The sequence below is a fragment of the Hyperoodon ampullatus genome (assembly GCF_949752795.1).
Source record: "Hyperoodon ampullatus genome assembly, chromosome: 19".
NCBI lineage: Eukaryota > Metazoa > Chordata > Mammalia > Artiodactyla > Ziphiidae > Hyperoodon > Hyperoodon ampullatus.
In genome coordinates this window covers 5,211,585-5,237,463 of record NC_136932.1, presented here as the reverse complement: position 1 = coordinate 5,237,463, position 25,879 = coordinate 5,211,585, and the positions used below count along the sequence as shown (strand labels likewise).

Below are 25,879 nucleotides of genomic sequence, written 5' to 3'. Positions count from 1 at the left end.
AGACATTAATTTAAATTGCATAGCACCGGTCCAGAAGAGATTTTAGAAGTGCTCCATGCACAGGAGCTATGGGCAAGGTTTTTATAGACAAGACACCGAAGCAAAGTAGTTATTTGATGGGCTGTATCTTAAGCAGTTGCCTTATTTGGGATTGTTCTTAAGTTTCATTTTCTCAGATTCCAGTGCATTTACACTGGCTTAGGTTTTGGTTTGCAACGTGGGCTACCAAGGCATTAGAACCACCTCAGACAATTGAACCCCAATTGCCTCCTTGTTTAATTACCTTAACAGTAAGTGGTCATGCTTCTAGGAATTTATCCATTTCCCATAGGTTGTCCATTTTATTGGGGTAAGATTGTTCATAGTAGTCTCTTATGATCCTTTATACTTCTGTGGTATCAGTTGTAATGTCTCCTCTTTCATTTACATTTTTTTTCTTTTTTTTTTCGTTTACAATTTTATTTGAGTCCTGTCTTTTCCCTTGGTTAGTCTAGCTATAGGTTTGTCCATTTTGTTTATCTTTTTAAAGAACCAAGTGTTAGTTTCATTTATCTTTTATATTGGTTTCCTTTCTCCATTTCGGTTATTTCTGCTCTAATCTTTATTATTGCTTTTTGCGGACATTGGGCTTAGTTTGTTCTTTTTCTACTTCCTTGAGGTGAAATGTTGGTTGTTTATTTGGGATCTTTTTTTTTTCTTAATATAGGCATTTATAGCTATAAACATTCCTCTTAAAACTGTTTTTGCTGCATCCCGTAAGTTTTGGTTTGTTGTGTTTCCATTTTTGTTTGTCTCAAGATATTTTTTGATTTCCCTTTTGATTTCTTCTTTGATCTATTGGTTGTTCAGTAGTGTGTTGATTGATTTCTACGTATTTGTGAATTTTCCATTTTTCCTTCTGTTACTGATTTCTAGTTTCATGCCTGTGATATTGTGATTTATACACATATATTTTGGTGTTTGTTCTTGATTCCTGACTCACAACTCCCAAAAACCCTTGTAATTTCCTAAGTGAGCAGTGGGAACATCTTTTGTTCTCAGTTCAAAGCCATAAAGGTGAAATGGGTGTCTTTTTATTTACAACAAGCCCCTTTTAACCACACCTGAGTTTGTTAATAAGGTGAATTTTTGAAGGCCCCTAGGTAACTGAATGATGGAGACCAGTTGCCAGGGGAGCCAACTATGATTAGAGGGTTGGAACTTTCAGTTCTACTCCCCATTTCCCCCTTCCCCGCCTCTGGGGAGGAGAGAGGAGCTGAAGGTTGAAGCAGTCACCAATGGCCTGTGGTATAATCAATTATATCTATGTATTGGAGCCTCCATTAAAAAAACCCAAAAGGATGAGGTTCAGAGATCTTCCATGATGGTAGCATCTGCATGCCAGAGGGGTGGTGCACCCCAGTTCTTATGGCGACAGAAGCTCCTGCACTCAGGACCCTTCCAGACCTCACCCTGTGTTACCTCTTTATCTGGCTGTTCATCTGAATCCTTTAAATAAGCTGAGAGGGCTTCCCTGGTGGTGCAGTGGTTAAGAATCTGCCTGCCAATGCAGGGGACACGGGTTCGAGCCCTGGTCCAGGAAGATCCCACATGCTGCAGAGCAACTAAGCCTGTGTGCCACAACTACTGAACCTGTGCTCTACAGCCTGCGAGCCAGAACTGCTGAACCCCTGAGCCTGTAGCCTGAGGACGAAGAGTAGACCCGCTCACCGCAACTAGAGAAAGCCCGCACGCAGCAACAAAGACCCAACGTGGCCAAAAATAAATAAAAATTAAATTAAGTAAATTAAAAAATAATAATAATAAACTGAGAGACATAAGTTAATGTTTCTCTGAGTTCTGTGCACCACTTCTAGCAAATTAATTGAACCTGAGAAGTGGGTTGCAGGAACCTTCAGTTTATAGCCAGTTGGTCAGAAGCACAAAGTAACACCCTGGACTTGCAATTGGGGTCTGAAGCAGGGGTAGCCTTGTGGGACTGGGCCTTTAACCTGTGAGATCTGATGCTATCTCTTGTGGGACTGGGCCTTTAACCTGTGAGATCTGATGCTATCTCCTGGTAGATAGTGTCAGAATTGAGTTAAATTTGTAGGACACCCATTCAGTGTCTGCTAAGAAATCGGGTATTGCTTGGGTGTTGGAAAACACACGTCTGAATACCATTGTGATCAGGAAAGATACTTGATATGGTTTCTGTCTTACAGATCTTGTTGAAATTTGCTTTGTGGCCTAACATATGTTCTGTCTTGGAGAATGTTCTGTATATGCTTGAGAAGAATGTGTATTTTGCTGCCACTGGATGGACTGTTCTGTGTATGTTTACCAGATTCATTTAGTCTGTGATGTTGTTAAAATCTTCTGTTTGCTTATTAAATCTCTGGAAGATCTGTTTTTGAGAGTGAGGTATTAAAATCCCCTGCTACTATTGTATTGCTGTTCGTTTCTCCTTTTAGTTTTGTTATATTTGCTTTATATATTTAGGTGCTCCAGTGTTGGGTGCATAAATATTTACACTTGTATCTTTTTGATGAATTGACCCCCTTTATCATTATATAATGACCTTCTTTGACTCTTGGTTTCTTTATTTCTGTCTTCCTTTAGTGGAAACAAGCCTAATGTCATCTAGTTAAAGCTCCTTCTCAATGGAAGAATCTACTCTATGACATCGCTGATATTGGAGAGACTGGCTGACCAGTAATGGGGAGAGCTCACAGCTTTACACATTTATTTAAGCCAAATCTGTCTTAAACACATTGTCTCCACTTCTCCTAGGTTGGTTATCTTGAACAGTATAGAACTACTTGATTGTAAAGGACAATTTTTCAGCTATTCAATAGCAGCTATAATGTTCTTCCATTGAACATTTTGAGTATTCCTCTTATCTTTACCATTTTCCACAAAACTTAGCTTTAGAACCTCTCAATATCCTGGGATCCATTTTCTAAATGATATTTAGTTGATTTCCTTTCACAAATGTGACATTAGAGTTATTGACAACCACTCATTGACAACCACAACAGTAGTTTTGTCCCTTGGTCTGGTCTGCTTTCCATTAGTGTATCCTAAGATTACAGTTTTTCTTTTCTTTTAAAATTTCTTACAGGAAGTCACATAAGTAACTCATGATAAACTAAAACTCCCTGTTTTTTGTGAAACTAGGTTTCTAGTTTCATATTTATATAACTGGTAAATGCTTAATTTTAGTGAGAGATTTTTAAAAATTTTACCCTGTTTAGTTTCCTCATTATTTAACATTAATTAATTCATTCATTTTTGGCTGTGTTGGGTCTTCAGTGCTGTGTGCGGGCTTTCTCTAGTTGCGGCGAGTGAGGGGTGCTCTTCATTGTGGTGCGCGGGATTCTCATTGCGGTGGCTTCTCTTGTTGCGGAGCACGGGCTCTAGGTGCACGGGCTTCAGTAGTTGTTGCTTGCGGGCTCTAGAGTGCAGACTCAGTAGTTGTGGCACACAGGCTCAGTTGCTCCGTGGCATGTGGGATCTTCCCGGACCAGGGCTCGAACCCATGTCCCCTGCATTGGCAGGTGGATTCTTAACCACTGCGCCACCAGGGAGGTCCCTAGTTTTCTCTTGATACTGTCCTTTTGAAATCATGTTGAACCCTGATTCTGTTATCCAAGGTTATTATTTATCCTAATGAGTTTCATGGTATCCAGAAGTTTAGTAAATATGCTTATGACTTTATTCAAGCTATCTAAAACTATTGCATGGATATTTTGGTTAAACATGGGAGTTTGACTTAATACATTTATTTCCTTTCTTTTCAAATAGCACTAACATTATAATAAAAGAATAAAAAGGAGTATAAGATCACAGGAACAAGAATGACAAAAAAAATTTTAGAAGGTAAAAAAATTAGTAGAAAAGTGTTAAATAATTTAGCCAAGTAGAGGGAGGTACACTCTGGGTTGTCTGCAGAGACTAGCAAGCAAGTTTACAAAACCTCCAAAAAGACTCAACACTTGGGAGTAAAAAGTGAAAATACAAGAATGAGGCTTGAGATTAAAAGTAGGTAATGGTTGACGAAAGTTTTTTTTTTTTTTTAATCCAAAATGTGTTTATTGGGATGGTTTCCCATTCATCTTGATTCTGGGGGCTTTTAGTGCTGCTTCCATCTGAAGGAGCATCCTTCCGTAAGCCTTGCTTTTCCTCCTGTAGGCTGGCAGAGGACGGTAGAGCAGCCAACACACAAAACTACTGTTTGTGCATGGCCAAAGACAGTGGTGATTTTATAGCATCCTGGGCATTTCACATCCATGAAATAGGAATTAGGGCACTGCACCAGGCTCTTCTTCTTGTGTTTCCTCTTCTCCTCTTCTGGAGAGGGACCAAGGAGATCCTTTGAGAGAGGCATGTTCTCGTGGGGAGGTCGTCACCGTCGGAAAGGCTGAAGAAAGTCTTAAATTAAGTGGTTGAATCCTATGTAAACTACTTCTTCCCCCTCTAGGAAACTGGGCATTTTGTTTTCTTCAAGAAAATGGAGGCTGAGGGTTCTGGATCCAGGAATAGCAGATGTATGAAAAGGATAGGGATATGGAGCCAAACAGTGAACTTACAATAGCTTCTTAATGCCATGAAAAGGAGTGGACAGCCAAGGATAACCTGATAGCTGAGGAAAGCCTCCAAAATGAGAGGCCAAACAAACACATAAAAGAAACAAGGTAGAGAGCAGAGGGGAAAAAACTGCGGGTAGGGCAGAGGGGAAGAGGTATTAATCTCTAAGAAATGACATGTTGCATCTTCAGAAAACAGAATGCTCTTTTGAAACTCTTTCAATAAATAAGAAATAACTCTTGGAAATAAAAAATGATACCCCCCCAAAAAAATTAGTGGAAAGATTGGAAGTAAAGTTGAAGCAATTTCCTAGGAATTAGAAAGAAAATATTAAATGAGGAAAATAGGAGACAAATAATTTAAAAAATTAAAGATAGACCAGGAGGTCCAATATTTGACTAATAGGAGTTTGAGCATGAGAGCACAGAGAAAATAGGGGGAGATGATACCAACAGGTTTCCAAAGCATTTTCCAAACTGAGTCATAGATTTGCAAGTTGAAAGATCTGATAGAATAATAAAAAAGACACAGATCAAGAGGACTGATTATGAAATTTCAGTAAACTGGGATACAGAGGCTGTACTAAAAGCTTCCAGCAAGAGTAGCTAGAGGTTACATTCAAAGGACCAATCAGAATAGCATTCCATATCACAGTAGTAACATAGGAAGACAGAAATGCATTCAGCAGTATCTTCAGATATCTTCCGTGGAAAGGATTTCCAACCTATAATTTTATTCTCAGCCATATTATCAATCAAATGTGAGTCTAGGATAAAGATATTTTTAGACATGCAAGTGACCAGAATTTCAGTTCTCATGAGCCTTTTTTCCCCCGTAAGTTACTAGTGAATGTACTCTTAAATAGGAAGGGAAAAGAAATCGGGTCCAAGACTCAGAATTCAGTCAAAGAGAAGAGCCAAGGGAGAGCCCAAGGTGACAGCTCTGTACCTGGTCTACAGAGTCCCCCCCACAGAGGGAAGCAGAAGAAAGAACAAAGGGTTCTGGGAAGTTATGGCTTCGGGAAAAAACAATATCTGGTGTGTTTGAGCATATGGAAAATATTGATAGACATGTGACAGATGCTGGAGCATTTGAGGAAAAGTTAAAAATATATAGAAAGTAGAAAAAATGAGGTTGTCTTTAATTTGTAGGGAGAAAGAGTGCATGGTCCTATTGTTCTGCTTGGCTCAGCACTCAGTAGTATCTGTCCAGTATTACATTCACACTCACTCTTTATTTAAACAAAGATTGTCATAAAATTACATAGGGTATGGAGGCTAGAGGTAGAGGTTGAAACTGAATACTTACATTCCTTGGCAGTATGTCGATAGGTAATATCTAAATTTGATAAATCAAGCATATTAAGAAAAACAGAGGTAAATATCAAAAGAACCCCCTAGAAGATTCGATAGGGTATAGGGGTAGGGTGGACCCTACTGTTTTTCCAATGTCCTTTTGTCTTGGTTGACTTTTTATATAAAAATTCAGTTGTTATATGGTATATTATAGAGACCTCTTTCTAGATATATATATATATATATATATCAATTAATAACAGCCAAATATTTAGCTATATCATGCATCCTTTGTTTAGCTATCATGTTCATAATAGCACCACTGTCTTATTCATATCATGGCCTAGGAAGTCTAATAGATTTCCTTTGTCTATTAATTTGGTATCACTTTTCCTTAATGACTGTCTTACAAAGTTATTTCTTCTCTTCCTTTTTAAAGAATCTTTGTTCTGATTTAACATATTGTTTCTTTTGGTTCCTTTTAAATCTAAAATATAATTGCTGGCATGCAGTTAGGGTATCTAGGGTACTGTGTACTTTGTTTCTTACATTATCAAAAACAGGGGAATGCTTTTTCTACAAATAAGTAGCATGGCTGTATTATAATACCATTGCCTTGGAAATATTTCCAGAGCAGTAAGATGATTTAGAATGTGTGTTTGTGAGTGAGTTGTAAAATTACTATCTGACATATGTCTTGGAAAATTCCACAGATTCTGCCAGTTTTCAGTTTCTGGCACAATGACTAGAATTTGTACATGAGGAAGTCAAACCCTACTCTCCTCTGATTTACCACCCCCCCTGGCATTTTGGAATATGAGATTCAGTTAAATGCTTACTAATCCTGAGTCAGATCCCATCATGGCCTTGTATCTACTAGTAGTTCTTTTGTGTGTATATAGTGTGGTGGAGCTGGGGTAAGTGGAGGAGAAAAGGGGAGGACATATAATTATATTGCCACCTTGACTTTAAAATTCTTTCCTTTCACTTCATAACTTCAAAAGAGGTTTTCAGTAGGGCATGGAAGATTTCCAGGATTGAGCAGTACCCAAAAGGAGTTCCAGTCATATCCAGTAGTTCATCAAAGTTCATGGAGTCGTCTGGAATGTTGCTGTGGATAGTTAAAACTGATTAAGTAGAAGAAATTCTCAACAGAAAACAGAATAAAAATGTATACTTATTTTAGACTGAGAGCAATGGATTGGTAGTGGATATTGATTTCAGTTAAAGAAACAGAAGTCAGGATAAAAGAAAGCTTGTAATATTGAGTCAGATATTAGAAAGTGTCCATAGCAGAAAGTTTGATCTATTAAGTAATGTATCTGTTTTCTAAATGTATCCCTTCCTTGGTGTTTTTATCTAGGGATTTCTTTCTTAAGATAAATTTAGTCATGATATGGTAATGCACTGACAGCAGTTTGCTTCTAAAAAGCAATTATATTTCTACTAGGGACAAGATGTTAGGTGGAGGAATTACAAACTTACTTTGTTTTAGGTTTATTTAGCCATACAAAAATGTTTTTCCTCTTAGATTTTGGCAAGAAAACTAACCAGTTGGAAAAACATCTGGTGTTGGTTGAGTGAGGGAATGGCATAATCAGTAAAAACTACTTATAGGAAAAAATCGTTTTAAAAATATCTCTGCAGCTTCAACTCTGGATTTCTTTATGACGGTTCATTCAATCTCTCTCAGAAATTTTCTTCCCACCAAAAGATTTTACCTATGTTGGGCTACTTCAGTATGTCTCAAATTTTATTCAAATCTATGAAATTCAGATCACGAGTCATGAACTTCTAAAATGTAGAATGTGTTTTCATAACTTTTGCTGTCTAACAACCGCTCTAAAACCTAGTGGCTTGAAACAATTATTCAGTCTGGCAGTTCTTCTTCTAGTCACCCAAAAAGGTCGCCCGTGAGGCTGCAGTCCTCTGGTGGCTTGACTAGGGCTTGAGTGTCTAAGATGGCCTCATTTACAGTCTGAGACCTTGGTGTCACTGTCAGCTGGTGCTCTTTTTCCACAAGGCCTGTCATCGTTCACGAGTTTAGCCTGGGCTTTCTTACATGGTGGCAGGAGTGTTTGAAGAAGGTAAAGTTTTGGTTAAGGCTTAGCTTGGAAATTGCAGTGTTATTTTCACCACATTCTTTTGGTCAGATCAAGTCATCATGTGAACTCAAATGCAAAGGGTGGGAAAGAAAGACTCCACCTATTGAAGGGAGGTGCAGCAAAAGCCCATTGCAAAAGGGTATTGTAGCAAGGAGATAAGATTCTTTGGAGGCCCTTATTATAAGATTCTACCATGTCTGCCCTCTGGCTCCAATGATTCTCATTCTTGTGGCGTGCAAATCATTCCCTCCCAAGACCTCAAAAGTCTTATATCCAAAAACAACCTGTATAAATACACAAATAAATAATGGTGAAAACCTGTAACTTGTTATCTGCATTTGATTTAGAGGTGGATGAGGGTCCTCACCTGCAGTTCCTCTTGATCCAGAGACCTATGAACTAAAAAGAAAAGTTATCTGCCCCGTACACTCAACATATACCGTTATTCACAGAGATAGAATAACGGCAATATACATTCACCCTAAAAAGGGGAAGTAACAGGAGGCATGTAGCATATATCAATTCTGAAATGTAGCAGACACATTGTCAAGGTCACCTACTCCAGGTGAAATGGAACAGGACCCTATGGTCCTCCCCCACCACGTCCTCTGCCTCCTTTTGTCTGTAGAAAAACTTTAGCTAAAGAGTTTAATCAGAGAATTGAGAAAATGCAGAAGCAAAGGAAAACAGTCAAACAAGACCAAATATTAATAGTTCAGTTATTAAACAAATTCAAGGACCTTTAGTTCCTCCTCATGGGCTGTAGGTAATATTCTATGTCCTTCGAGCTGTTTTGTAGGTATTGAAACCCCCACCAGGTGGAAGAAGTTTACTACATGATGACCAGACTGTAGCCATGGCATGAGCTGCCATAATTCTGAGAACTGGCCTCAAGGAAATGGGAACAAACCGACCCTGGAACTGAAGATTAACTGTACTTAAAATCAGGATGACGCTGATCAGACCACCGCATGACCAATTCCAAGATGACTGTCAGAGCTGACTATTTGGTTCCTGCACGTAGCCCCCCTACCTCCGCCTATCCACGCCTGAAACTCCCCTTTAAAAGCTCTTGCCCACTGATTGTCAGTGGGGAGTTGGCCTTTGGGCATGAGTCCACCCTCTCCCCTGGTTGCTGGCCTCTGAAATAAAGCAAATTTTACTTTCCACCAACCTTGCCTCTCAAGTATTGGCTTTCGAGCGGCAAGCAAGCAGCTGGGCCCTACTTTTGGTAACACGGAAGCAGGAAACGTGCCTTGATTGGGGCCCAGTTCTGCTTCCTGGGAATGGTTCCCTAATCTATTGTTCTCTGTGATTCTTGGTACTGCATTAGGAGCTCTTAACACTGCTTTCTGAGAGGTCTGTCCTTTTACATAAGAAATATCTTATGAAGCTAATTAGCTTTCTCAGGGTACTTCCTCCCTATAGAAAGTTGGGAACCCAGTGGCCTTTTTTCATTTTAAATTGTTTCTGTCCCTTGTTGTACCCAGCAGGTACAACTTCCTTTAAAATTTCTGAAATTTTCTGTGAATCTGGTTTGTGTTATTCCATGTCCCCAAAGCTACATCATTATAACTCTTTTAAAGACAGACCTCGGGCCTCCCTGGTGGCGCAGTGGTTGAGAGTCCGCCTGCCGATGCAGGGGATACGGGTTCGTGCCCCGGTCTGGGAGGATCCCATATGCCGCGGAGCGGCTGGGCCCGTGAGCCATGGCTGCTGAGCCTGCGCATCCGGAGCCTGTGCTCCGCAACGGGAGAGGCCACAACAGTGAGAGGCCCGCATACCACAAAAAAAAAAAAAAAAAAAAAAAAAAAAAAAAAAAAAAAAAAGACAGACCTCTCCTGACTTGGGTTGTGTCTGTCTGCTGTGGCATAAATTCCCTTTAGCTTCTTAGAGGCCATTATGTCTAGTTGAGAGAGTCAGCTAGGTATGGCTTTAAAAGTTTCTGAATTAAAAGACAATTGTATAACCTTTGGTTAGGCAGAGTTCACATGTATGATATTCAAAAGCATGATGTGTTAAAAAAAAGGATAAATTGGACTATATCAAAATTAAAAATATTTGTTCTTCAAGAGACACCATTAAGAAATAGAAGTCACAACACACAGAATGGGAGAAAATATTTGCAAGTCATAGAGTAGATAATGAATGTGTATTCAAAATATGTAAGGAGCCCCTGAATCTCAATAGTAAGAAGATAAACAACTCAAAAGGGAAAATGATTTGAATACACATTTCACCAAAGAAGTCTTTTTGAATGGCTGAAAAGCACATGAAAAGGTGCTCAACAGCATTAGTAATTAGGGAAGTGCAAATTGAAACCACAGTGAGATACCACCCCATTAGACTGACTGAAATAAAAAAGACAACAACAAGGAACAGTAAGATGGGGACAGACTGGAAACCTCGTACATTGCTGGTGGGAATGTAAAATGGTGCAGCTACTCTGGAAAACAATTTAAAAGTTTTAAATAAACTTAACCATATGATACAACCCAGAAAATCTCCACCTTAGAATTTATCCAAGAGAAATGAGAACATATTTCAACCCAAAGACTTCTATGAGAATGATCATAGCAGCATTATTCATAATAGTAAAAAAAATTGTAACAATCCAAATGTTTGTCCGCTAGGAATGAATAAACAAAATATAGAATTCCATACACTGGAATACTATTCAACAATAAAAAAGAATGAACATGGTACATGCTACAACATAGGTGAACTTAAAAAACATGCAGAATAAAAAAAGTCAGATGCAAAAGATGACATATTTTATGATTCCATTTTTCTTAAATGGCCAGAAGGGAAAATCTACAGAGACAGAAAGCAGATTAGTGGTTGCTTGAGGTTGGGGATCAGCACAGGGATTGATTGCAGATGGGCATAAAGGATATTTTGGGGGTGATGGAAATTCATCAAAACTGAATTGTAGTGATGGTTACACAGCTTTATAAATTTACTAAAAATTATTGAAACGTACAGTTAAAACCAGTGAATTTTACGATATATGCATTATGCCATAATAAAGCTGCTAAAAATGCTGTATACAGATGAAATCCCATGATGGTGAAAACTTAGGAATTATTACAACTTTTTTTTTTAAACAAGAAATGTATCCTATCCCTTGAAATAAATGGACCATAAGTTGAATCTTCAAACTGTTTTCTTCAGGTATTTTAATCGTTATTTTTGTAATGTATTCAGTCTGTTGCTGTGTTGATGTCATTTGCATGTTATTTGCCGAATTTAGAGTAACATTCAGTTTATTAAATTTCTTTCTTCCTCCTCTCCCCTCCTCTTCCCTCCCCTCCTGGGATGCAAAGTGAAAAAACCATGGAAACCTGCTGGGAATTTACAGTCAAAAAGTATTTCCTGATCTGTTTAGTAAAAATGACATTCATTGGTTGAGGAATTTCTAGGCACTGTGTTGCTTACCGACTATACTGGGGTGAACTAAACAGACAAGGCCCCTTTCCTCTCAGAGCTTACAGTCTGATGTAATGGACACATCATCCTTGAGGAAGGAGTAAGGAAGAGGCACACTCTCTCTCATTAAGGACCCTCCTGATACTGCACACATCACTTTTTCTTACATCCCATTGGCCAGAACGTAATGAGAAATAAAGTCTTCTTTCCACACAGCCATGTGCTAGCTAAAAATTGGGAATTCTGTTACTCTAGATGAGTAGAGAGGATATGAGGGGATACTAGTATTCTATGCCAAAATACATAATTAACTTTTGTATTTCTCCCATAATGCTTGAATAACATAGGTCAGACCTTTTAATTTCCGTTTTTGGAGTTGGTAGCTATACTTCAATCAGCAGGGGTCACTGTTGAGAAAGTATTTCTTTTCCTGTTTCCTTTGTTCAACCCATCTGCATTTCCCACCCAGATCCTGTATTTAAAGCCTCTTGAATTGGTTTCCTGTGTATTTTTTGTGTGCTAAGCATTTAAATTTACTATGTTAGTAAACTAATTCCCAAAATGTGCCAAAGATTTAAAAACTGATCAGAAAGGCTAAAATAATAGCCCCCCAAAATGCTTCTTACTCTTCAGGAAGTCTATGTTGTAATTACAGTTTGCAACAAGTGGTTTCACAGTTATATTTCTCAGCTAGGTAATTTATAGAAAAACGATTACAGTTTTATACAAAACAACAATAAATGCTAATGTATGACAAAACAAATCACTTAGTTTTTTAAAAACCTGAATATTTAAGAATGTCCTATCCCTATAAGACGGGGAGGGGGGCGCTGTTGCAGTGTCTGTTTTTGTTTGTTTAGGGGATGATGTCCTACCTTGAAAGAAATAATCGAGAGAGAACAATGTAGTTGCTCTCATGTTGCCCCCCACAATATCCTTGTAATTTTTTGTGAATAGATTATTAAAATATATAATAATCTATCTACACATTAATGTGAAACCAGATAACCTAAGAATGTCAAATGTTTGAACAGTGACTTCCTCTACAACGATTATATCTAAAACCTTCACAAATTTGTTATAATTCATTATATCCTTGGTGTAATTGGATTTGACACCCTTTTTATTTTGTATGAGAAACCTAGAGTTTTGGATTCAGCTGAAATAGTAAGATATCTAAAACATGTATTCTGTTGCTTCTGTGAAACATTTATTTTACAAACAATACCATGGGGACTTCCTTGGTGGCACAGTGGTTAGGAATCCGCCTGCCAGTGCAGGGGACACGGGTTCAACCCCTGGTCCAGGAAGATCCCACATGCCCCGGAGCAACTAAGCCTGTGTGCCACAAGTACTGAGCCCACGTGCTACAACTACTGAAGCCTGCGCACCTAGAGCCCTTGCTCCGCAACAAGAGAAGACACCACAGTGAGAAGGCCATGCACCACAATGAAGAGTAGCCCCCACTAGTCACAACAAAAGAAAAGCCTGTGCGCAGCAACAAAGACCCAATGTAGCCAAAAAAATTAAACAAACAAACAAAAAAACCCAGTACCATGAACTGGAGCAGAAACCATTTGGGTTTCCTAGAAACCATCTAAAATTAATGTGTGTCTACCTCTAGGATTATTTTCTAAGCTCCATTGCTATGTCACTTCAAATAATAAAATACTCTGATTATGTGTTATAACTGTAATTTCTTACGTCCTGAGATTCTCAATCTATTTTATCTGTTCCATTGGTTCTCAAACTTTAGGAAGCATCAGTATCACCTGGAGGGCTTGTTAAAATACAGATTGCCCCTCTTCCCCTCCACCACCCCTGGCATCCTGTTTCTGATGCTATAGGTCTGGAGTACAGCCCAAGAATTTGCATTTCTAACAGGTTCTGTTTGATGCTGATGCTGTTAGTCAGGTAACCATGGTTTGTGAACCACTGATCTTTTTCTTGCAGACTTGGAGTAGGATACATATGTGCAGAAGGAATTGGAGGGAAATATAAATCTGGACAGATATCCTATACACATGATGTTTCCCAGATACTCCCAGGACACTGTCTATTCCTTTTTATCTTTTCTTTTTTCATATACGTCATGTTCTTACAGAGACAACAACATTTTGTCTGTTTAGACTGACTTAGGGGAAAAAATTGCTGCTGGGTGTGACTTTTTTTTTAATAAATAAATTTATTTATTTATTTTTGGCTGAGATGGGTCTTTGTTGCTGTGCGTGGGCTTTCTCTAGTTGTGGTGAGCGGGGGCTACTCTTTGTTGCGGTGCGCGGGCTTCTCACTGCGGTGGCTTCTCTTGTTGCAGAACAGGGGCTGTAGGCGTGCGGGCTTCAGTAGTTGTGGCACGTGGGCTCAGTAGTTGGTGGCGCATGGGCTTAGTTGCTCTGCGGCATGTGGGATCTTCCTGGACCAGGGCTCAAACCCGTGTCCCCTGCATTGGCAGACGGATTCTTAACCACTGCGCCACCAGGGAAGCCCCTGGGTGTGATTTTTGTTCCTTTTTGTATCTAGAATTGCACAAATCATGTGAACAACACATAGCAGGTTTATATTTTTTATCAATTTAATTACCGTATATATTCAAGTGAGCAAAGTGCCTTGGTGGGTGAGGTACGTAGCATTCAATTAAATACTTTGAATATACAAGCTAAAGAGCTTAGCATTTCTAGTATAAAAATGATTATCTTTTATATTTTGTGGATTTGAGTTGGTCATAGTCTAGTATATTGGGTGCTTAGCTTAGTGATATTGTTTTATACTTACTAACTTGATTTTTCCCCAAGATTTCAAGCTTAAGATATATGTTGTGTGCTAAGAAGTCCCCCAGGCAGGTCTCAATTTTGGATACATTAGCTGTCTTTGCAAGACATTGTTATTTATGTCATCAACCCTAGATTATTCAGGGTATACTTTGTAACTACATCATGCATTCTTTCCTATAAGTGTACCTGGAGAAGAATGATCTTAATGGTGTAGAGTCTTAGAAGCCGTGGAATTTGAGAACTTGTTTAGGAGGAAATGTGATGGCTTCATTTTGAAAGTCTGCCTTATAGAAAAGGGATATGATTTTTTCTTAATACCTTCCATTAATGGGTAGAGAATTTAGGGAAGCAGATTATTCTTTGATGTCAGGCAATTTCCAAAGACATGTAATTGTCAGGCAGCATTACTTTTTTTTTTTTTTTTACATCTTTATTGGAGTATAATTGCTTAACAATGGTGTGTTAGTTTCTGCTTTATAACAAAATGAATCAGTTATACATATACATATGTTCCCATATCCCCTCCCTCTTGCGTCTCCCTCCTACCCTCCCTATCCCACAGGCAGCATTACTTTTATTTTAACATAGTGTGTTTGCTGCACTGAAACTTGGTAGATGATCCAACTTTCCATCAGCAAGTCCTGTAGCTTCTTTAAAAATCCTTTTGTCTACTTTTTTTATTTTCCACTTCCACCACCCCTGTAATCTTACCTGCATCATCTTTTACTTGAACTATAATTTTAATATATTTCTAGCTTATCTCCTTGATGCCAGTCCAAAATTAGTATTTGCTTATTTCTGTGTTCTTCATTGTAGAGCAGGGGCTCCTAAGTACAGAGATAACATCTTACTGTTTTTGTATTTCATTGCCTAGAAAAGTGCCTAATACAGGGTGTTCAGTAAATGTTCATTGTATGAAGTCAGGAGGCATCTATGTCATACCTAATAGCAGGGACTGAACATATTCCTCTCAGCTTCAGTGACATGTGTATTGTTTTTAGTTGCTTTTTATTGGATATACAGATACTTGGTTTTTTTATGTAGCTTACTAGACAAGCTTATAGTGACGGCTCTGTTAAAAGTACCCATTGTGAGTTATTTCGTTTTGTTAAATGATCCTGCATGCATCCAGAATGCATATGGTGGTGGTTATGAGGCATTATTACTTTTCTGCATGATATATAAAATTTGAAAGAGAACATTTCCTATCCTAGGTTTCTGAACATCTCTGTGAACAAATAAATGTGAGTTAGATTTGGAGAATAACCTTACCTTAATGGCATTTTTAAATGGCCACTCTGTACTGATATGCAAATAAACCTTTTGTAACTCAGTTTCCTTATATGTACAATGAAGATTAAGGGTAGTATGAAGATTCAGTACACTAATACATAAAATACACTGAAAATAGCACCTGGCACATAATGTCATGCTTCTGACTGCTATTAGTTCATTTTTTTCCTAAAGACAGGGAACAAATTAAATGTCTCAGACATTTTTTAGCCTAAAGAGTTTCTGAAAATATGACTTTGGCTTATAACCACTGTACTTATTCACCTCTCTCCTAAGAGGATTACCTCTAAACTGTTGAGTTGAACATAATAAAATGTTAAGTGACACTTGACACAATGATTTTGTTTTTGCAGATGTTCTCAAATAGCGATGAAGCTGCAATTAATAAAAAACTTCCCAAAGAACTCCTATTACGGTAAGTCTAACTTTATGCTGTTTTGTGTGTGTGTGTGTGTGTGTATCATATTTGCCTGTTTAAAAAAATTTTAGACTTGTTGCTAATTTTCATATATGTATAGGATCTGTATTATGTAGATTTTAAAATTTATTGATTCTTTTATTAAACAATCTTATTCTAGGGGTTATAGCCTCTTAAAAATTAAAAAGACAAGTTATTTGAGACTTTCCTCTGTTAGACTTATGATTTTACCATCCTTATTTTTAATGTGTAGAAACTACATTTGGGATTACTTGTAACATAAAACACACAGCTCCCAATTTATATACCTCTGACTTAGGAATCACCTGGGAAGAAACAGGCATCCAGGGAAGTTGTTTTCAGTGCCCATTATTTGGGCACATAGTCATACCATTCTTTGTTCACTTTTGTAGAATATCATGACTGGGAAAGGCACATTCTCTTTGCAAATGTTAGAAGTTAACAAGTTACTGTGCTCGGGACATTTTTTTCTTGCTCATAGCTGCTACTGCAGTCTAGCCCATAACCAGCCCAGTCCCTGCTTCAGGGTGAAAAATTCTGCCCTAGTGCTGGTAAAGAGTATTCCTGGCATTCCTAAGTATTTGCATGCTGAGTCCCCCACTAGATTGCAAGATCCATGGAAGCAGGGACAAAATCCTATAAATCTTTACGTAGGACTTACACTTTGAAGATGCTAAGAAAAAGGAACTGAATTGAACTTGGAATGGATATTTTCTGTGAAAGCAAGACATACATACGTGCTGGTTGACTATAGTGTAAAGAACCTCCTAGACTACCCAGAACCATTGGAAAATGTATCCTGAATATCTTGGGTATCCCTCAAATTTCAGCGAAATTTTAGCCATCTTAAAGAAAAATATTTTTAAAACAGGTTATGTTCTTCACTGTTACCATAAACTGAGTACACTAAGATACACTTATTTTCAATATTAAGCATTATTTTGTACTACAGTAGTTTACCTTGAGACTCAGAAAGATATATGGAAGTTATTTGACTTTGATAACTGGCTGCATCCTGTTATGGTTATATTTTTATATTTTATTAGAGTTTTTCTGTTTTTGCCATGAAACTCAAATTCCTTACTGTGGCCTACAAGACCTCTCATGATATGGCAGGGGAATAACATGATCTGGTTTATATTTTTAAAGGATTAGTCTGGGTACTATGTTCCAACCAGATTGGGGGATTGGAGTGGAGGGCAACAAGAAAACTTTTAAAGAAATCCAGGCAAGAGATGAGGGTAACACAGATAACATTTTCTGTAATTTTTTACACTGCGTTGCCTGCCCCGGCCCTTTCTAGCTTTAGTCACTGTTTCTTTCTCTTTTCCCCTCCCTTCCCCTCCTTCCTTCCTTTTTTAGATATAAATTGACGTATAATCTATTAGTTTCAGGTATACAACGTAATGATTCAATATTTGTATATATTGCAAAATGGGGGCTTCCCTGGCAGTCCAGTGGTTAAGACTCCATGCTTCTACCGCAGGGGGCACAGGTTCAATCCCTGGTCGGGCAGCTAAGATCCTGTATGCCATGTGGTGCAGCCAAAAAAAAAAAAAAAAAAGATATATTGCAAAATGATCACAACAATAAATCTAGTTAATATCCATCACCACGGGACTTCCCTGACGGTCCAGTGGTTAAGACTTCGCCTTCCAATGCAGGGGGTGTGGGTTTGATCCTTGGTCGAGGAGCTAAGTTCCCACATGCCTCGTGGCCAAAAAAAGACCAAAACATAAAGTAGAAGCAATATTATAATAAATTCAATAATGACTTTAAAATTGGTCCACATCAAAAAAAAATCTAAAAAAAAAAGAAAGGGACTTCCTTGGTGGCACAGTGATTAAGAATCCACCTGCCAATGCAGGGGACACGGGTTCAAGCCCTGGTCCAGGAAGATCCCACATGCAGTGGAGTAGCTAAGCCCGTGTGCCACAACTACGGAGCCTGCTCTCTAGAGCCCGTGAGCCACAGCTACTGAGCCTGCGTGCCACAACTACCGAAGCCCATGCACCTAGAGCCCATGCTCCGCAATAAGAGAAGCCACCGCAATGAGAAGCCTGTGCACCGTGATGAAGAGTAGCCCACACTCGCCGCAACTAGAGAAAGCCCGCGCACAGCAATGAAGACCCAATGCAGCCAAATAAATAAATAAATAAATAAATATTTATGAAAAGAAAAGAAAAATATCTATCACCACACATAGTTACAAAATTCTTTTTCTTGTGATGGGAACTTTTAAGATCTACTCTCTTAGCAACTTTCCAAACATGTGTTACAGTATTAACTATAGTCACAAAGCTGTATATTACATCCTGAGGACTTATCTATAAATAACTGGAAGTTATGTATAACTTTTGGCCACCTTTACCTATTTCACCCACCCCCCACCCCTGGAAACCACCAATATGTTCTCTGTATCTATGAGTTCCATTTTTTGTTTTGTTTTTTGTTGTTTTTTAGATCCCACATATAAGTGGGATCATACAGTATGTGTCTTTCTCTCTCTGACTTATTTCATGTAACATAATGCCTTCAAGGTTCATTCATGTTGTGGCATATGGCAAGATTTCTTTCTTTTTTAGAGCTGAATAATATTCCATTGTGTGTATGTATACATATATATATATACACACATATACATAACACACACATATTCACATTTTTTTAATCCATTCATCCACCAGTGGACACTTAGGTTGCTTCCATGTCTTGACTATTATAAATAATGCTGCAACGAATATGGGGAATGCAGATATCTTCTCAAATTAGGGTTTTTATTTCCTTCAGATAAATACCCAGAAGTAGAATTGCTGGATTATATGGTAGTTCTATCTTTACTTTTTTTTTTTTTTGCGGTACGCGGGCCTCTCACTGTTGTGGCCTCTCCCGTTGCGGAGCACAGGCTCTGGATGCGCAGGCTCAGCGGCCATGGCTCACGGGCCTAGCCGCTCCGTGGCATGTGGGATCTTCCCGGACCGGGGCACGAACCCGTGTCCCCTGCATCGGCAGGCGGACTCTCAACCACTGCGCCACCAGGGAAGCCCCTATCTTTACTTTTTTAAAGAACCTCATACTATTTTCAGTAATGGCTATACCAATTTACATTCCCACCAACAGTGTATGAGGGTTCTCTTTTCTCCACATCCTCACCAACACTTGTTACTTCTTGTCTTTTTGATAATTGCCATTCTGACTGGAGTGAGGTGATATGTCATTATGGTTTTGATTTAGTTACTGTTTTGACTTTACTCTAGTACCTGCTGATGAGCTGTAAGGTCTATAGTTGCCAAAACAGATGGTATTTTGGGGAAGATTGGATAAAGAGGAATTTCTGTATCAACCAGTTTTTGTTACCACAAACAACTCCTAAATCTCACTGGCTTTTTCTTACCATTACATGAAGCTATGGGTTAGCTGAGGCTCTCTTTCAGGCAGTGGGTCAACTTTTTGTTTAAACCATTTAAGCCAAATAGGAAAGAGGCTTTTGTGGTATCTTTGAAATTACACTAAACAGATAACAATTGATTAGTGTAAATATTAATAAATTCTATCCAGGGCATTTGTAATTTTTTGAAATTCGTTGAATGTAATATTTCCTTAAGAACTTTGAATACCTTGATAAATATCCTGTGGGGAGATATGTGTTGTTACCTGTGTTACCCTGTGGGGAGATATGTGTTGTTCCAAGACTGTGTTGTTATTCATTTTTGTCCACTAATTTTAACATCCATTGCTGTTACCTGAAACAGTTACCACTGTTATGTTTGCCAAAGTTTTATATTTCTATAATTCTTCCAGCATATAAATTCTATTTCTGTTATTCTAATTAATTAATTAGAATTCTACTGTAAGGAAGAGCCTTCACTTCAATTACATTTACTTATTTATTCAGTTATTTATAACAGTATAAACTCATGGATATTTGTTGTATTTTATGAATTATATTGTTACTATCATGACTTATTGTTCAGCCTTTTTATGTTTTCTGAATTTGTGTGTGTGTGTGTGTGTGTGTGTGTTTGGAATTTCATACCATGTCTGTGTATTAGCTATTTTATTTTATTTTTTTTAATATTGTAACAAATTCAGTAAAGACTTTTTAAAACTATGTATTTATTTATTTATTTGGTTGCACCGGGTCTTAGTTGTAGCTCATGGGCTCCTTAGTTGCGGCTCACCGGCTCCTTAGTTGTGGCGTGCATGTGGGATCTAGTTCCTTGACCAGGGATTGAACCCGGGCCCCCCTGCATTGGGAGCATGGAGTCTTATTCACTGCGCTACCAGAGAAGTCCCTGTATTAGCTATTTTAAAAAATACAGATTAATAAGTAGCATAGAATATTTGGTTTGATTAGATTTTAAGTTACATGTTAACATTATTTGATCCACCATATATCAATCTACAAGGAGAAAAGTTGTGTTACTAGGGCCGTACTATTTTCTTGCAAATCCAGAGCCACAACCAAGTTACCAATGAATTAAGGAAGTGTTCTTGTTTTTTTTTAACTGTAACTTACTTTAACTTACTAATTTTCCTCCTTCCTTTTTGAAACAAAGTTTATTAGTAATGCTCTAGCAAGCTGGAATCCACTGCTTGAATAATGTGAAATTCAGTTAACAGGATTGACAGTACTTCCTTTGAGAGAAGAACCATATGCATTTATTTAGAAGTACCTCTTGAAAAATGAATGTCAGTGTTGATAAGATAGAGACTCTTATGTGTTTTCCAAGCGCTAATGTAAAGTGAAATTACATCAAAAGAGCTAATGTAAAGTGAAATTACATTACATTCATTAAAGTGAAATGCAAAGTGAATCTTTGTTTCTCAAAGATTCCTTCTGAGGATGATATTGATAACTGTGATAATAATGTGAGTGGTAAGACTGCTTGAGCCCACACATGCCCTTTTGGCTATAAAACAAAGTGCAGTTTCAGAATGAGGATTATCATTGCTTATAAGAATCTGAAACTTTTTTCATTAATTTTTCAACTCTTGGGGTGTTGGGTCATAATTGTCATGCAATATGTAATACGTATGTGTGAGTTGGTAGATGAACTTTCTGAACTTACGTGGAAAGAATGAATTGGCTGGGACTTTTTGTCTAAAAGAGATAATCGTGCTCTGTTGGGGGTTCCCAAGACTACTCCTAGGTTTGGTGATTTACTGGGAGGACTCAAGGCTCAGCATATAGTCATACTCATGGGTATGATTTATTACAGGGAAAAGCTACAAAGCAAAATTAGCAAAAGGAAAAGGTGCATGGAGGGAAATAGAGGGGAAACCCGGTGTAGGCTTATAAGAGTCCTTTCCCAGTGGAGTCACACAGGATGTGCTTAATTCCTCCAGAAATAAGTTATAACAAAAAAAGTAAAATGTTGTCTACCAGGGAAGCTTATCAGGGAATAGTGGGAACCGTCCCCAGTCCAAATTCTCAAATGCCATCCAAGGGTCAGCATTGCAAGCAGGCCTTTCTAATAAGGATAGGCCTGCTATGTGAACTCTTTTCTGTACACATGCTATCTTATATTCTCTTGCAGGAAGCTTACAACACTGATGATATCTAGTAGATTTTCATTCAGTGTATTTGCCAGGAATTCAGGGCAGATAGGGGTTTGTGTGTTTTCTTACTTTTAAAGGCACATAATGGTGAAGAACATGGACTCTGGAATCTGAACACCTGGATTCTGTCATTTACTAGCTGTAAATTGAGGATTTTAGTACCTACCTCTTAGAGTTATCCTAAGGATCAAAAGGGTTGATAAATGTGAAGTGCTTATTGGAAGAGTGCCTGGCACATAGGAAGTGCAATAAAAATGTTATGTATATCACTATTGATTCTATTTTTTACTCATAGACCATAAAATGATGTGATTAGATGCTAAGACTACCAAAAGTGATCATCTGTCACCTTTAAGGTGCATTGGCAGATGTTCCTGAATGAAAGAACAGAAAACCAATATTGCTCTTACTGAGCATTTAGTTTTCTAGCCTTCTCAATTGTCCAGAACAAATCAAAGAAACAGGAAGCAAGCTGGAAGAACAAATGTGCATTTTACTCAGAGGATGCGTGCCAGCCGTTTCTCAGGCCCTATGTACTCCTTTTCTTTTTCTTTTTCTTTTTCTTTAGACACAGTTATTACAAATTTGATTATGAATAGCAGTACGTAAAAATGGGATCAGAAGAGTTATGTTAATAGAGGGTCCACTGAGTTTTAAGAAGTAGCAATCTGATAGTAAGGGAGAATATATAAAAACTAATCTTAAAAACAAAAGCAGGGGACTTCCCTGGCGGTCCAGTGGTTAAGACTCCACGCTTCCAGTGCAGGGGGCACCTGGTCGGGGATCTAAGATCCTGTGTGCCCCGTGGTGCTGCCAACAAAAAAAAGAGAAAGGAGAAAAAGAAAAAAACAAACCAACAAGCAAGTAGGATTGAGAACAGAGCAGTGGATCCCAGGTGGGAAGGGGTGGTGGGGAGGGCAAAAGGTGTAAAGGGGGTCAGCTGTATGGTGGATGGGTGGAAAATAAATTTTTGGTGGTGAGCTTGTTATAGAGTATACAGAAGTAGAAATATAATGTTGTACACATGAAGCTTATACAGTGTTATAAATCAGTGTTATTTCAATTAAAAAGTAACATTCAAAACAGTACAGTACAGGGTTGCTTATTTAATGAGGAGACATTTTAGTCACTTAGTTACCCATGAGTATTTCACTGTATAGGATGACAAGAGATGTTCTTTATGAAAGCTATGCAACATCAAGAAATAATTAAATTATATTCCCTTAAACCTTTTGGGGAGGAAGTGGTTCAAGTGATAAATTTAATTAAATACCGAGAAAAATAAGTCAGTACATTTTGTTCTTTACTGATTTTTAACACAATAGTTACATATATGACTATAAACGTATATTTAGGCTGGTTTTTTCCTATACCATGATGCATTTTCATGTGAGTTTGCTACTGCAATTAATCGACATGTTTTCTTGGTGAGAGAATTTTGCATTAGCAGAATGGCACAGTTTAAAAATTACTACAGACCTCATTCTTTTTTTTTTTTTTTTTTTTTTTGTGGTACGCGGGCCTCTCACTGTTGTGGCCTCTCCCATTGTGGAGCACAGGCTCCGGACGCGCAGGCTCAGCGGCCATGGCTCACGGGCCTAGCTGCTCCGCAGCATGTGGGATCTTCCCGGACTGGGGCACGAACCCATATCCCCTGCATCGGCAGGCGGATTCTCAACTACTGAGCCACCAGGGAAGCCCTTGATAAGTCTTTTTTTAAACACACACTGATATGACAGCTATCACATACAGTCTAACAAAATTGTTTCAAATGAAGTTAAAGACAACTAAGTGCTACTAGAGCCACCTTATGGAAAAAAAGGAACAGACTTTTTGGCCCACTCAATACATTGGTGCAAGTGATCCATGAACCGCACTTTAGTAAACAGTGAAGCAAAAGAATACGAACTAAACCTTGGGAAATGCCTTCATTTGAAAACAGAAGTATAGTAAGTGGCAGATACAAGATGGTATCTGAGAAGCCAGAAGAGGAGGTTCTTAATAGGGAATGGTCAATATGTTTGGAGGAATAAGACTGATAACGGCCTTTGGATATCACGAGAAAACCATTAGTGTTCTTTAAGGTACAACTGCAATTGAGTAGTAAGGATAGAAATTAGATTGTAAAGTGAGAAAAAAGGGGTGATGACAAAAAACCCTTTTCTCTTTGACTATCTCCACCCATATTGACCCCATTGTTTTTTTACTTTCAGCAGCACTTATATTTTCAGGTCACACATTATGTTGGTTAATCATAAGCTGCCCTGTGTCTACATGTTTCTTTCTACAAGACGATAAGCTTCTGGAGGGCAAATATGTTGTCTTATATTATTGAATTTCCTCTCTGCCTAATAGAGTGCTGGATATAACTAAGAACTCTGTGGACACTTAATGACTTAACCTTTTTTCTTGTGTGACTGTGAATTAACAAGATTAACTTTTTTTGTTTGTTTTGCTATCCAAGAACATTGTGTGTTATTATTTTTGTCTTGATTCATGTCCTTGATGATACAGTTTCTTAATAAATTTCATTCTGTTTCTATTATTGCTAGTTGTAGGGAAAGCTATCAATTTTTCGTCTTTTAGGCACACTTTTAATATTAGTTCTAGTAATTTTTAGCTGTTTCTTAGATTTTCTATATATTTGTGTCTCCTGCCAAAAAAAAAAACTCTTCCAATTATTTATAGTAATTTTTTTCATCATTGCTTTAGCCACAACTTGCAGAATAAATGTTGAATGAAGGTGATGCTATCAGTCATTCTTGGCTTGTTCCTAACCTTACCATAGTTTTCAAAATCCATTCCTTGTTAGACTCTAGGTGTTTCCCCAGTTATCTGCTATCATAGCACAGCTATAATGATCTTTCTTCTTTTGAGTATTTGAAACTATCCTTTATGATTTCATTAGGATAAGATCCTAGACGTGTATTATTAAGGTGAAGAGTATTTTCCTTAACAATCTCAAATTTACAGAAAAGTTGCATTATGATACAAAAAACTTTCCTTCCTGAACCATTAGAATAAATTGCAAACCTGATACCCCATGAGTAGGTCCTTAATATTTTATTTTGTATTTTCCAATCCAACACCATATAAGTCTACTTTCCTCCCTTTCCAGATTTGAAGTCCCTTCTGTGACAGACCTGACTGTCGTTATCCTTAATGTATTTTGTTATTTACTCAGACTTCCTGGTTGTAACCAGTCTCCGACTGCTGCTGCTCCCTTTCACAAGGATTCCGTCTTCACCCCACTGGGTTCACACAACTCATGCCAGACCACTCTCCTCCTCTTGCACAGACACCCTTCTACTCTGCTTGGGTTCCAAAACCCATGGTGGATTTCTGCTCCATGTGGTTGCCCTCTTCATATGGCCCAGGCACTGACACATTGTGGTCGGTCACGCCATTGTATGGATGCCCTCACTTCTTTTGGGCTTCAACTCGTCACGTGAATCACCTACACGGACATCCTTCTCAGCCCCCTCAACCTGTGACACCCCACAGGCTGCCCCTTCACCCCGCTTGTCCAGTATCTCACTAGGTCACCCTGTTTGTGGATGCTGTCCTTCCTCATATAACTCAGCATTCTACTCCTATACTCAAATATATCCACACAAAAACTTACACGTGAAAGTTCATAGCAGCATTATTCATAGTAACCAAAAAGTGGAAACAATCCAAATGTCCATCAGCTGAAGAATGGATAAACAAAGTATGATATATCTATATAATGGAATATTCAGCCATAAAAAGAATGAAGTACAGATGTGTGCTACAACGTAAATGTATGATTAAAAACACAGTAAGCGAAAGAAGCCAGACACTAAGGCCACGGACTGTATTAGTCTATTTATATGAAATGTCCAGAACAGATAAATCCATGGAGATAGGGGTTGTCAGGGGCTGCAGTTAAAGGGGCAATGGGGAGTGACTGCTAATGTGTACAAGGTTTCTTTTAGGGGCGATGAGAATGTTCTGAAATTAGATAGTGGTGATGATTGCACACCATCATGGACATACTAAAACTCACTGGATTGTGTGCTTTAAAGTGGTAAATTTTATGGTTTGTGAATTTCCTCATGTATATAACTTGTATATAAACTTAATTTATAGTAATATAATTTATAATAAATGTGTAATAATATAGTTGTGGTAAAATATACAATTACATAATAAATTTTTACTTATATAAAATTTGAAACAAAAAATTCTGCCCTTTATTGGGAGGAAGTGATGGCCTGAACCTCATGATAGTAATAGGCTAGAGAGAAAATAGACTCAATCAAGAGATTTTTAAGAGTTACGTTTGGTGACATATTTGTTGGTTGATTTGATGCATTGTCAGTGGGGGTATGTATTGCAAAGGAGTGAAAGATGATACGCAAGTTTTTTTCCTTCTACTAAGTAGATAGTGGG

At 38.1% G+C, this 25,879-nt stretch overlaps 2 protein-coding genes across 5 annotated transcripts in view; one reads left to right on the top strand and one right to left on the bottom strand.

Moving 5' to 3' along the window:
• The window catches only part of FBXL20 (F-box and leucine rich repeat protein 20), a gene marked incomplete at both ends in the record, with an annotated part of 94,675 nt that overhangs the window by 24,366 nt on the left and 44,430 nt on the right, over positions 1-25,879 (top strand). For all 4 annotated transcript variants that reach the window (XM_079725212.1, XM_079725211.1, XM_079725210.1 and 1 more), the window contains one exon: positions 15,816-15,877. In XM_079725212.1, coding sequence (XP_079581338.1) covers positions 15,816-15,877 — 62 coding nt within the window. The remainder of the gene's footprint in view (positions 1-15,815; positions 15,878-25,879) is intronic.
• On the bottom strand, positions 4,115-4,369 carry LOC307068493 (small ribosomal subunit protein eS27-like; the record flags this gene model as incomplete). The annotated part of the gene is made up of 1 exon (XM_079726359.1): positions 4,115-4,369. The coding sequence occupies one exon, from the start codon at positions 4,367-4,369 to the stop codon at positions 4,115-4,117; it is 255 nt and encodes an 84-aa protein (XP_079582485.1).